The sequence below is a fragment of the Miniopterus natalensis genome, chromosome 15 (assembly GCF_054644295.1).
Source record: "Miniopterus natalensis isolate mMinNat1 chromosome 15, mMinNat1.hap1, whole genome shotgun sequence".
In the NCBI taxonomy this organism is placed as follows: Eukaryota; Metazoa; Chordata; class Mammalia; order Chiroptera; family Miniopteridae; genus Miniopterus; species Miniopterus natalensis.
Window position 1 is genome coordinate 22,018,057 of NC_142095.1, and position 13,146 is coordinate 22,031,202.

At 38.6% G+C, this 13,146-nt stretch overlaps 2 protein-coding genes across 2 annotated transcripts in view; one reads left to right on the forward strand and one right to left on the reverse strand.

The window, feature by feature from the left end:
* COL6A6 (collagen type VI alpha 6 chain) overlaps positions 1–9,113 on the forward strand; it is a 130,779-nt gene extending 121,666 nt beyond the window's left edge. The window contains exon 37 of the mRNA XM_087824933.1: positions 5,654–9,113. Coding sequence (XP_087681059.1) covers positions 5,654–5,843 — 190 coding nt within the window. The 3' untranslated portion in view covers positions 5,844–9,113. The remainder of the gene's footprint in view (positions 1–5,653) is intronic.
* A 2,362-nt stretch (positions 9,114–11,475) lies between these two features.
* The window catches only part of PIK3R4 (phosphoinositide-3-kinase regulatory subunit 4), a 47,679-nt gene continuing 46,008 nt past the window's right edge, over positions 11,476–13,146 (reverse strand). The window contains exons 19-20 of the mRNA XM_016224381.2: positions 12,767–12,875; positions 11,476–12,030 (exon numbers count right to left, since the gene is read on the reverse strand). Coding sequence (XP_016079867.2) covers positions 11,860–12,030; positions 12,767–12,875 — 280 coding nt within the window. The 3' untranslated portion in view covers positions 11,476–11,859. The remainder of the gene's footprint in view (positions 12,031–12,766; positions 12,876–13,146) is intronic.

Below are 13,146 nucleotides of genomic sequence, written 5' to 3' on the forward strand. Positions count from 1 at the left end.
GAAATGCAAGAAGAGCGAATGATAAAAATTTGTCAATATTTAGATAAACCTAACTAAATGTTGTATTTGGAAATAGCAGTATCTAATTTGTGAGGTTACAAAATGGCTGTACTTGTTAACAAAGCTATGGAAATAAAGTATTTGGCACCTGGTGATTTTAACAAAAAAAAATTGTACTAACACTATAAATGTTATTAAATATTTATGTATTAATTACCTAAACATGAGAAAATACAGTAAACAATTAAATCATCTTTTGTTAAAAACAAACAGCATAATAAATATTTTTAATAAAAAGGCAGGAAAGAGGAAAAAGGACACACAAAAGGCAAAAAGACAGCAGGGTCAAATTCATTTAACTGTATCAGTAATCAAAATAAAACACATAGACTGAACATGCCAATTACAATCAGAGACTGATGGATTTAAGAAACAAAGTAAAATTCAGCTATAATTGTTTTCAAGAGACACAGCTATAAAATAAGAAATGGAAGAGTTCAGAGTAACATTATTGGAAAAAATAGACCAGGCAAATGTTTTAAAAAGAAAGCTGGAATAGCTATGTTAATATCGGATAAAATATACTTTTAAATGAAACCATTTTGTGGGAATAGAGATTGAGTTACTACATGATGACGTTAACAATTCTAAATGTATACGAGGGTAATAAAACCTTAAAATATACAAAGTGGACATTGAAATCTACATGGAGAAATGGCCACGGAACTGTCGTCTGAGTTGGAGATGTGAGTCTACCAGTCTGAATATTGAGAGGTGAAGCAGACAAAAATCAATAAAGAAGTGAAAGATTTAATCCTAAGTAACAAACTTAATTTAACAGACTCATTTAGAACCTGCAGAGAAAAATGAGACATTCTTCTGAAGAACACATAGGACATTGATAGCTATTGAATCAAGGTAAAGAGTTTACAGGTGTTCATTCTGCAATTTTTAACTTACCTAGCAAGTGTCAACTTGCCTGTAAGAATTGATGCCATCAATCCAAATGATCTACACAATGCAATTTAGAAATAACAGTATATTTTTTAAATTTTTTATTGATTTTAGAGAGGAAGGAGAGAGAGAGAGAACTGATTTGTTGTTCTACTTATTTATGGTTGTTTCTTGTATGTGCTCTGACCAGGGATCAAACCTGCAACCTTGGCACATTGGGACAAAGCACTAACCAACTGAGCTACTTGACCAGAGTGAAAAATAATATTTTTAAAGTACATACATTCTTTAATTAAAATCACATTCTAAATAATGGGACATTTAACTCTAAAAGTTAATGAGCTAAACATTGCTCTTAAGATGTTACAGAAGAAAAAAAATTGGATATACTCAAAGATAGGAATAAAGTAGAACATAATATTTTTAAGATATTTTAAAAAGTGTCAACAAAGGCAAAAGTTAGCTCTTTTAAAACTTAATAATAAACATTTACATCTTTTGCCTGTATGGATACTACTTACATTTTTAAAATTAGAAATAATTTAAATCAAGTAGTTAGAAGAGGGCGTCTTTGCTTCAGTGGTAAACCACGCTGTACTCACACACACCTGCCACGTCGGACTGAAATCAAATGCGCACCAACTGCCAGAGTCGCACTTGGGCAAATGCCTTCGATAGTGCGCCAGCTTTCATTGTGCAGTGTGTGCATCCTGCGTGGTGGTCGGGGCCAGAGAGGCACTCCCAGTCCAGAAGCTCCAGCCCCAGCCCCAGCAAGAAGCTGTGAAGCCTTCCTCACCTTGCCGGAGGCAGGGAACTGTCCAGCAGCAAACGCTTCCTGAAGTCAGGCCTAGAACTTGCCTGCGCAGTCAGTCCACCACGGGCAGGGCTCCCCCTGCTGCAGGTGCCTGGAAGTGTGGAAAAGGGCTTTTCCTTTGCATCTCATCGGGTCCCACACAATATGCAGCAGGTGAAAACTGCAAGGGCAGACGCAGTAGTCAGCTTGTAAAAACTAGAAGGCATTTTTGGAAACTCCCAGCTCTCATTATCTGAAGAGCAATATTGGGGGGCGAGGAGATTCACAGTGCCTTTGGATGGAAAGTTTCTTGCCCCGTCTCCACGTTGCCTTAGATATACCCAGAGGTTCAGCTTCCCGTGTATCCAAAATGGTGAAATGTTAGGAAGTGACTGGGACATCAGCAATTGAGACATGCAGCCCACACCTCTGTCGGTGAGCTCCCTGATGGTGTGCTAGGCTGGGACACCCCAGGCCTCCTCTAAGTGACCAAAGACTCTAATGAAAGGTAATGAGCCGCACAGCTGCTTCTAAAACTCCCTGCCTCAGCCTTTCAAGGGAAGTGAGGCAGAACGGAGCACAGAGAATTGAGGAAGATGGGAGCGCCTGCTAGGCAAGAGGCCTCAGAATGACCTGCATACGAATTAGATCATTCTGCTGTGAGATTTTAAGAAATACAGGTAGAAGCTGGTTCTTATCAGATGGAAAAAGAAAGGACTGGAGCAAAGCACAATCAACCAAGGACACAGATGGCCAGTGAGGGTGAGACTGCAGGGCAGCCTCTTTGTAAGCACTGAGATCTGCTCAGAGGCAATAAAAGACAGACAGCCACCTGCTTATCACTTCAGTCAGAGAGGCACTTGCTCCGGACTTAAAGCATAGACAGACCAGAGCCAGAACAACTAAATTGTAAGAATGGACACGGTCACCAATGCCATATGAATAACACACCTGTCGTAATTCTGCTTTCCAAAGTATGTTTTTTCGACACACAAAATGTATGTTAAGAATTCTCAAAATAGAAGCAATCTTGTCTGCATTTTCTACTCTGATGAATCCAGTCGACTAGTAAATGCAGCGTGGCTGAGTCCTGATTAGCTGCATGGACGGCGCCATCTGTGATCACGGAGAACTGAAATCTACAGTTAGGCCCCCCCACCTCATTTTGTCCAGTTGACACCTTTCCACAAGCTTTGTTGGAGGTGGGCACAAGTTGCAAAATGGATGGAGTGTTTCATCCCTGTTTCTTTACCTAGAGTTGGAGTTACCCATCAGTAAAGAAGTATCCGAGCATTATAGAGCAGGAGAATTAGATAAAATCTGTGTGATTCCCAAACAGGATAATCAAATTATTCTTATCAAATGCTTATCCAATACATGTTCCTATAAACCACAGAGTGAAAAAAATGGGAATTCAGAGATACAGTATTTATCAGGTTCGACACTTTTGAGAATATAAATATTTGAGGGGGGAAAGATAGCAATGCTATGCTAAAGCAGCAGTTACCAACTTAACTTTTTCTTAAAGAGGGAGGAATATGAGAAAGACAACAAAACTTACCACAAAAAGTATCCAATGAAAAGAGGGGACCTGGGGGGGAGAGGGGAGAGTCCAGTATAGATGAGAGACACTCAGGCCATGAGAACTGTTACAGACTCAAAAGAACGCGATCTCCATGAGCCGAGGAGCCATGTTTGGTGCATGTGGACAAGGAAGATTTGGGGGAATTTGAGTTCATAACATTCAGTTGGGAATTTAATGATACACAGAGAAGAGCAAAAATGTGGGAAGGTGTGAGGAAACTGAATTTGCACTGAAATTTAGCCGTGACTGCCATTCTTGGTAACTGGGAGTCTGATCACCTTAGCGCGTTCCTGATGGCACTGAGACACGCTTGGGGACTTGCACTTCAGAGGCCCAGACATGTGCTATATAACGCACGGAGCCTTTAGGTCTGTGGAACAGGAATGGCATGGTTACCTTAGTTGGTTTGACGGCTCCTTCACCCCTACCTATCATTATAGATGAAATAAGGTACGTGGTGTGGGAGAGAGAAGTGAATTTAGCTTTAAAATTCTGTATCTTTCACTTACTCGTTTTGTAAATACTGATGTCCTTGTGAGAGAGGAGATTTCTAGCTGGTGAAAGCAGAAAAATCCAAATGAAGAAATAGATCATAGTGAATATTGACACTGTGTTCCTGGTCTCCACATCTGGGCTTTTTTTTTCTTTCCTTTTTTTTTAATCTTTTTATCTTTATTGTTGAGAATATTATAGATGTCCCCTTTTTATCCCCATTGATCTCTTGAACCTTCTCCTGACCACAGTTCAGCTATTTCTAAGGTTAGTAGGTCTTGATAAACCTCTTCTTATCCCACCAGGCTGTCGCACATTCACTAGAGAAATGTTTCTGAGAGCTTACAGGCCAGGTTCCTCGTTCCTTAACTGTCCTGCCTGCCCCAGGCCATCTGCCTTCATGTGGTTCTGCACCCAGACCCAGGTGCTCGGAAAGCATGGCATTTATCATTCTTCTTTCTTATTCCAGTTATCCTGATGGTTCTTCATAGTGTCCTGAATAAAAACCTAGTCCAATGGAAGTAACACTGGACTCTTAGCATCAGAAGAGTTGGGTTCTGGTCTCAGCTCTGTCACTGACCTTCAGCCCCCACATGCACCTGTTTCCTCACCTGTAACCAAGAGAGCACCATGGTATCTAGTCTAGGGGACTTCAGTTGCTGCTCACAACCACCTCGGTGGTTTTTAATCCCTTTTATGGCTGAAGAAACAAGGGTCACTCTAGTTAAATGATTTGCTCAGAACTGTTCAACTAATAAGTAGAGGAAATGGAATATAAAAATGTTTTTGAAACCAAAACTCTTTCCACCACTTTTCTGTAAAATAAAAATGTCACCGGAAACAGCCATCTTCCTATGTTGTCCAATGCAGGAGCCACTAGCTTTCAATTAAATGAAATTAAAAATTCAGTTTCTTGGTCACATTAACATTTCAAGTGCTCAATAGCCACATGTAGATAGTGTCTGCCATACTGGCCGGTGAAGATTATAGGACATTTCCTGCAGCACAGAGTTTTATTGGACAGGCTGGAACTTCTAGTTAGCACTTGGCTTCTGTGATTCCTTGGGTTCTCTGGCACTCAAGGTGTTTCGGAGCCCTACTCCAGTTCCTTTTACTGTTGGGTTACTCATGACTTCCAATCAAACTCTTTATGCACCTGACAGACAAGGCACTGTTTCTAAGTCCCCCACTGTACCTAACACAGTGCCTTCCACAGAACAGATAGCAACATTTGGGTGGACGGACGGATGGATAGGTGGAAGGAAGGGCATGGCATTCATTTATGCTTTCATTAGACAAATACTGAGCGTGCTCAGCACTCCTCTGGGTTCCTGGCATTACTATGGTGATCAGACATGATCTTGGGAAACTTAATTTCTGCCTGGGAGGGTGGAAGAGAAGAGAACAGATCACCAGGAAGTTTACAAGTAAATAAAAATTCAGATAGTAATAAGTGTTATGAAAAAAATAAGAGCATGTTGTGCTGAGTGACTGGGAGTGGGACTAGGAAAACTACATAGGGCAGACTCTAACGAGGCCCTATTTGAACCCAAATCTGAACAAACAGCGGCCACCCATGTGAAGTTTTGGATGGAACAGGTTCCATGAAGAAGAAACTTTGCTGTTGAAATAATACTTTTGCACACTTTGATGTCTTATTCATCAACTTTTGATATATCTGCCTGGTTCAGAAATCTTAATAAAAATTACCCTGAAGGAAGGATGCAACAAGAAATGGGTGCAACAATTAATTTAGGAAGAAAGACTAATATAGAGCCTATTAACATTGAAATGGCATTTATCTTCTATGTTCTTTTTTTGTTGTATAGCTTTGTTCCTGGACCACACAGAGCTGCCCTTAAACACAACGCATTACAAAAGGCAAAATTCTTTCAAGATAAAAAATATGTTTCAAGAGTAGCAAGAAACAGCAGACATAATGCCATTCGAAATTTTACCAGGAACACATCCCATACCTTTAAAAATGGAAAAAAGGTGATAAAAACTGTTCCCAAATGACATGATAAAGAAAGCGCTCGAAGAATTTAACCTTGGGAAGCATGGTAAGACTCTGGACTTATGTAACTAAATTCACTGCCAATACTATGGGTAACTTTTATCCAGATATCTGCCTGTATCTGGAGGTCTTCTCGGGAGGGCTGGACAAACCACGGCTTGGAGACTATGAGGCAACTTGACGCCTTGCATTCACTGGTATTAAGATATATCTTGTCCATTTATTTGGCCACTCCCAATAATTCCAGCATGCTGACTGATATATTCAAGGACTGTTACCATTAAAAGATGGAAGAATGACGAAGTATTCTGAAAAGTCTAATGGAGATTATAATTTGAAGGTAGATTTTATACAGTGTATACATGTGTATGCGTGGGCCAATGCTAATTCTTTCGATTATTGGTCTCTGTCAATCCACTTTCTGCAAGTCGAGCTGTCTGTCTGAATTTAGTACTGTTTAATGCTCACCTGTTTAACCAAAGGTTGTTCTGGAAGACCCCAACATTTACCTTAGAAATTGATGCTGTTGGGATGTCATAATTTCAAAAATTTGGCTTTCCACAAGTCCATTTGAACACATTACTGTGTCTGGGTGGACTGAGTAGTCCTCTGACGGGCTGGAGGGGTTGTGCTGGAAGGTTTCCTCCCACCTTCTGCGGTTATTGGCTTGGACAGGTGAGAAGCAAAGGGTAGTTTTTCCCTGCCACCCCCAGTTCCAAATCCTCCCTAACTCACTGAGAAACTCATTAATGCCCCCAGAATATAAATTATTGCTTTTGACCTGAAAGTTCCCTCTTCATTATATAGCGCCTCCTACCTGACCATTTTTATGGACTTTTATTCTTTCTTTCCCATTATTGTCATTTATTTTTATTTTACTCATCCATACAAAGGGTATCCCAAAAAAATGTATACATACTTTGAATAATTATTAATTCCAATGGGTTAAATCTGAAAGGAAGAAATATCAATTGAGCTTTCAGCTGTTAAAGTGTGTTTACATTTTGGGGGGACACCCTGTATTCTTTAGACAAAGACAATGAAGACACAACTTGTCATGGGTGAAGCTCTGAGTTACTTTTACCCATCAGGTAGCTACTTAGTCAATATTGAACAGCACCAAAGAGGACTGGCAGAATCTAAAAAGAGCCTTAATGCACACTGAGTTTGGAAAAGATAAGGAAGTTGTTAATGTTTTAATCTTCAAATATGCATGGGGCTGACGACATGCAAAAGAGGTCAGAGTAAGTTAAAGAAGGAAAAGTCTTCAAAGTGCCTGGCCTCAACCAGCATTCTCTGACTGCTCTCTCCTTACCCCAGCCAGATCATATAATTATTAATCTTATCATGGGACTGATATTTTCAGCTAAACACCAAGGTGGCGTTATTTAACTTCGACACAATGTTTGGCCCTTACCTCAAATTGTAAGAACTGGCTCCACAGTTGAAAGCCATGGCCCTGCTGGGCAGATTATCACTCTCCGGGAAGGGGGAGAGGCCCTGCTTGGAAGTGTGGGGCAGGTGGTAACTGACACCTAACGCCAGCAGGTAGGGTCTGATTTTCTTTTCTATACCTCTGTTCATAAAACCCGGAAAAGGGCTTTCTGCCCTTTTAAACCGCTTCTGCCATCCTTACTCAGGCAACTCCACAGAGAGCTCCCAATGTCTTCAGGGAGCAAGGAGTCTAAATGTCATATTCATACTCAGGTAATAAGCAAAAACCAGAGATGTCAGGTTTCTTCCTATCCTAAATGGTCTTAGAGGGTCAGGAAAAAAATATGTTCCAAGTACAGGAAATCGATGAGCAATACTTACGAGTTATTTTAATAAAAGGAACTTTTCTGGTTAACTTTGGATTAAGCAAAAACTCCTTTCTTCTGTTTATTGCTTAAAATACTTTTGTTTTTAAATATTTTTGAAGTGTATCTTTTTTCTGCATTGATAGGTGCATCAAACAATTATTCCCTTGGTGACTGAGATTATTTTAGCACTTTGGACCATCTTTTTAAGCATGAATAGGTGAAGGATCTGAAACATACTGCAAATATTAAATTCCTTTAAAAAAAAATAAATCCCTAATGTTAACATTTTCCATGATTTACCTTTCTCCTAAATGGGAAACACTGCAAAAGATAAGTCTAAGTTCAATAAAACCCAGTTAAACCAAGAATCACACAAATAAGCAGTGATGTTTCTTGGTTTAAAAATGTAAATTAATTGACTGTAAAGTACATGCCTCCTATTATCTCTGCACTGAGTTCTGAGTCAAAGGTGTTAAAGAAAAAATTGTGGTGATAGAAAGAGATGCAACTCAACATAGCATCGGATTGTAATACTTAGTAACTCAACCAAATGACCTCTTTTTAAAAGTGGGGAGAGTATAAGTGGGCGAAGAATGGATGATAGGAAGGTAAGGTGAGAAAAGAATTCTATTTCCATCAGCCCACTCCATTTTTTTCCTCAGCATTTCCTGGGTTATCCAATGGCTCCAGTCTTGAAACCCATTCTCAGCGTAACAGTTTAGGTCTCAAAAAACTTCCCCCCAAACTCTGCAGACTCTACATCTGATTTAGTAGCTAGAAACTGTAAATATGGTCTTACCAGACTTTCAAAGAAACAAAGGCAATGTGACAGAATGTAAAAGCTTTTCAGTCTGATGTAGCCCCATTTGTTTATTCTTGCTCTTGTCACCCTGGCCCAGGGAGACATATCCAAATAAATGTTGCTAAGACCGATGTCAAAGAGTTTTTACTGCCTGTTTTCTTCTACTTCTATGGTTTCAGATCTTGCTTTAAGCCTTTAATCCATTTTGAGTTCATTTTTGTATATGGTATAAGAAAGTGGTCCACTTTTTTTTTTTTTTTTGCATGTATGTATATAGTTTTCCCAACACCATTTATTGAAGAGACTGTCATTTCCCTATTGTATATTCTTGCCTCTGTTGTCGTAGATTAATTGACCGTTAATGTATGGGCTCATTTCTGAGTTCTCTATTCCTTTCCATTGATCTATGTGTCTGTTTCTGTGTCGGTATCATCCTATTTTTATTACTATAGCTTGTAGTATAGTTTGAAATCAGGGGAACATGATGCCTCCAACATTTCTCTTTTTCATTTTGCTTTGGCAATTCAGGGTCTTTCAGTTTCATATAAATTTTAGGATTGTTATACTCTGTGAAAAATGTCATTGGTCTTTTGATTGGGATTGCACTGAATCTGTATACTGCTTTGGGTAGTATGGACATTTTTGCAATATTAATCCTTCCAACCCAAGAGCATGGTATATCCTTCCATTTATTTGCATTGTGTTTGATTTCTTTCATCAGTGTCTTAATAGTTTTTCAGAGTACAGGTCTTTTAATTCCTTGGTTAAATGTATTCCTAGGCATTTTATTCTTTTTGATGGGACTGTAAATGGGATTATTTTCTTAATCTCTTTCTGATAGCTTGTTATTAGTGTACAGAAACACAACAGATTTCTGAATATGAATTTTGTATCTTGCAACTTTATGTACAGGTAAGTTCCCTCTATAGCCACTTCAAGAATTTTTATCATAAGTGGATGCTGAATTTGTCAAGTGCATTTCCTTATCTGTTGAGATGACCAAATGATTTTCATCATTTGTATTCTTGGTTTTGTTACATGATGTGTATCATGTTTACTGACTTAGAAGGTATAACCATTCTGGCATCCCTGGAATAAATCCCACTTAATCATGGTGTATGATCCTTTTAATGTATTGAATTCAGTTTGCTAATATTTGTTGAGAATTTTTGCATCTATTGACCTGTAATTTTCTTTTTATTTTTTTTTGGTTTTTTGTTTTTTGTTTTTTGTTTTGTAATATCTTTGTCTGGTTTTGGTATCCGGGTAATACTGGCTTCATTGAAAGAGTTTGGAAGTATTCCTTCCTCTTGAATTTTTTGGAATAGTTTGAAAAGTATAGGTATTAATTTTTTTCTTTAAATATTTGGTAGAATTGACCTGTGAATCCATTTCATCCTGAATTTTTGTTTGTTGGGTGTTTTTGATTACTGATTCAATGTCATTACTAATAGTCTGTTCAGATTTTTTTTTTTTTGCTTGTTCAGTCTCGGAAGGCTATATTTTTCTAGAAATTGATCCATTTCTTCTAAGGTGTGCAACTTTTTGGCATAGTTTTCTTTTATGATCCTTTGTATTTCTGTGGCATCAGTTGTAACTTCTCTTTCATATCTTATTTGGGCCCTCTCTGGGTTTTGGGGTTTTTTGATAAGTCTGGTAAAGGTTAATTTTGTTTATCTTTTCAAGGAACCAGCTCTTAGTTTCATTTATCTTGCTTTTTTAGTCTCTGTTTATTTATGACCAAGGAACAGGCATTTGCTGAGGCAGTCAGGGGTACAAGGCTGGCGGGTGGGGAACGAGACTGGCCAGAGCTGCAGCAGGTACTGGCCGAGTGGACCAGGGTAGCTGTGGAGGCGTTACAGGCTAGGTCAAATGCTTGGATCTAGCTCCCTCCCACACTATCTAGGTGGAGGGGGAACGTAAACAAAGGCATTCACCGGTACCTCCAATTCCAGAAAGTTCCCAACCTGTTCAGCAGGCACCTTGGGGTAAGTAAATGGATTTTTTTCATATATAGTCTTGGTGTCCTTTAAATCACTTGTTTTTATCACTGTGTCTCAGCAGGCAAGTTGCTCATGCAGGCCCCTCAGTCTTACCCCTCCCTGAAATCACCCCGTTGGGGTAGGGTTCCCATGTCTCTGTCTTTCCTACCTTCTCTCTGTGGCCCCTCTCATTTGTTGTGAAGAAGCTGTTCAGTTGGCCCTCAGATGTTCTTCAAGAGGAACTGCTTTATATGTAGGTGAGTTGGGGTTTTCCTAGGCCACCACCCTGGACCCCTCTCCATGCCTGACCTTTCTGAATGACAGAATTTTCTGATAATTTTGTTGTTTACCTGTCTAAAGTGTATTGAATCATGAACCCAGTTATTCATTGAAAAATGCCATGTACACAGTTATATTACATAATTATAGCAATTTAAATTTTTGGAGCATTTCTTAAAGTAGTATTTTCCCCAGATTTATTTCCATGAGTCTGTAAAACTAAAAAGTTGAATAGATAATCTAATTCCAAACCTAAATATTTTGAACACCATAAACCCTTCTGCAAGTGGATGACAACTGTGGAGAGAATCAGGTTTGTGTATGAACAACAATCAACAACCTTGAAGGGTATATTTTAGTGGGAAAGGCCAAGTTTAGTCTTTTAGAAACAAATTTTTTGGCATGTTAACAGTTTAATCCTTTTATTTTTCTTTCTTTTTCATGCATTTCATAAATAATCTATACTGGATAAAAGCAAGCTGTTGGGCCAAGTTTTAGAATTTATAGTAGAGCCTACAAAAACAGCAGCGATGGCTAAGAAAGACACACACTTTTCTAGAGCTGACACACAGTATTAAATAACTAAGGCAGACTACAAAACACACAGGAAGAGTGTAATACTGACAGTCCAGAGATCTGAGTGGAAGGCCTAGTTCTGTCACTGAGACTTTGTGATACCAAGTCCATTTCTTCAGAACAAATGCTGCTAGAGTTTATTCTTCTGCTAAGATTTCCTGGTAAAAGTACCAACAAAAACAACTGAAAACCCTTGAATGCTTGAATACAGTTTATTGGCTCCTTTGAATAACGTTTTTAATAGCAAAAATGTGTTTACATTATAATAGCTTACAACCATCTTTTTTCAATACAAAGTAATCTGAGATCATGTAAGTCTCAGCATTTTAAATTCCTCACCTCTGTGGCATATACAATCAAAAGCCCCAGGAACTGTCTGGCTGATTCTCGCAGAGGTATGCACGACTGTCCTAGTCAAGCACAACTTGTTCAACCACCTTGGGTGGGATTTATTTTATCATGAAACATTAATAGAGAGACATGATTTTGAAAATTAAGCAAAGGAATCCATTCTCACTTTTCTCTAAATAAACCTTTTCTCTTCAGTTACAATATATTTATACAAATTACTAGGTTTTCATTTCCATACCTTAACAATCCCATCTCTAGAAGCAGTTACAATGAAGCCCTGTGTTGTCTGGAACGTGGCAACATCTGTGATGATGTCATGATGTCCCACAGGCAGAGACTCTGGGCCCCTCCGTGGGGTGTCATCACTTGGTCCTACCTTCTGCTTATTCTGAATTTCCTATTTCATGGAAAAAAGTCATGGAGAAAGCCAGAAGTTAAAAACCTGTGCCACATTCTACCGCTTGTGAGTATTCCTGCTTTTGGGATATGATGTTGAAGCTAATGCCTCTTGTGAAGTAGCCATGTTTTCAAAATACACTGAGCAAAAGCTGTAAAAAAAGAATCCGACATGACATTCTAGGTTTCCTGTCAAAGATTCCATAAGGAGTCACTAACGACTACGGAAAACTTATAAACAAGCTAATCTGTACATATTATCTTTTGACAAAATCAAAAGGGAAAGCATTAAGAGGTATAAAATGACCAGAATATGGAAGTAAGTACATAGCAGATGTTTAGTATTTCTAAAGCTCATCATTTGTCATGAAGGAAGTACACTTTCATTTATTGGGCACTTACTCAGGCCCAGGCACTTTCACGTATGTTGTTATCGCATTTGAAGTTTTTGTCTAACTCAAGAACATAAGCTTTAGAGTTCCAACAGCTAAGGTTGAATCTCAGTTTTGCTGCTTACTAGCTGGATGATCTTAGGGAAAATAAGACAACTTTATAAGGAAGTACCTTTAAGGACTGAGCAAGGTACAAAGTGCTTACTTCAAGTGGTAATATTTATATGTGCACTTTCACTATGTTTATTATACCTTAATAAAAGTTAACTTGAAGAAATACTGCCACTCTTGGTGAAAGCCATTTTTATACCTATAAAAGTTGAAGGAAAGAAAGACTGCTGGTACCTGGACGACTTCAGTGCCTTCAATTATTTTCCTGTAGTAGGACACAGATGGAGAACTAGTACTTCCTGCAACAACATAGGACCTCTCTGGGTAAGCCAAGTCCCAAAACCTAGGAAGAGGAAACAAACCGATAATCTCTGACAGAGAAGGGGCAACACGAATGATCAATGGCTTACATTTACCAATGCAGAGTTTATTTTCCTTTGCATTAGGAAAAGAGATCTTTCTAGAACCGCATAAAATTAGTTACAAATTAAGTATTAACAGCTGTCCTTGCAAGATGTGGATGACTCTAACCATAATACTGCTAATATGAGTAATAAATAACACACTAATGATAACTAGTATCCATGCACATTTATTATCCTTTTAGCTGTTGC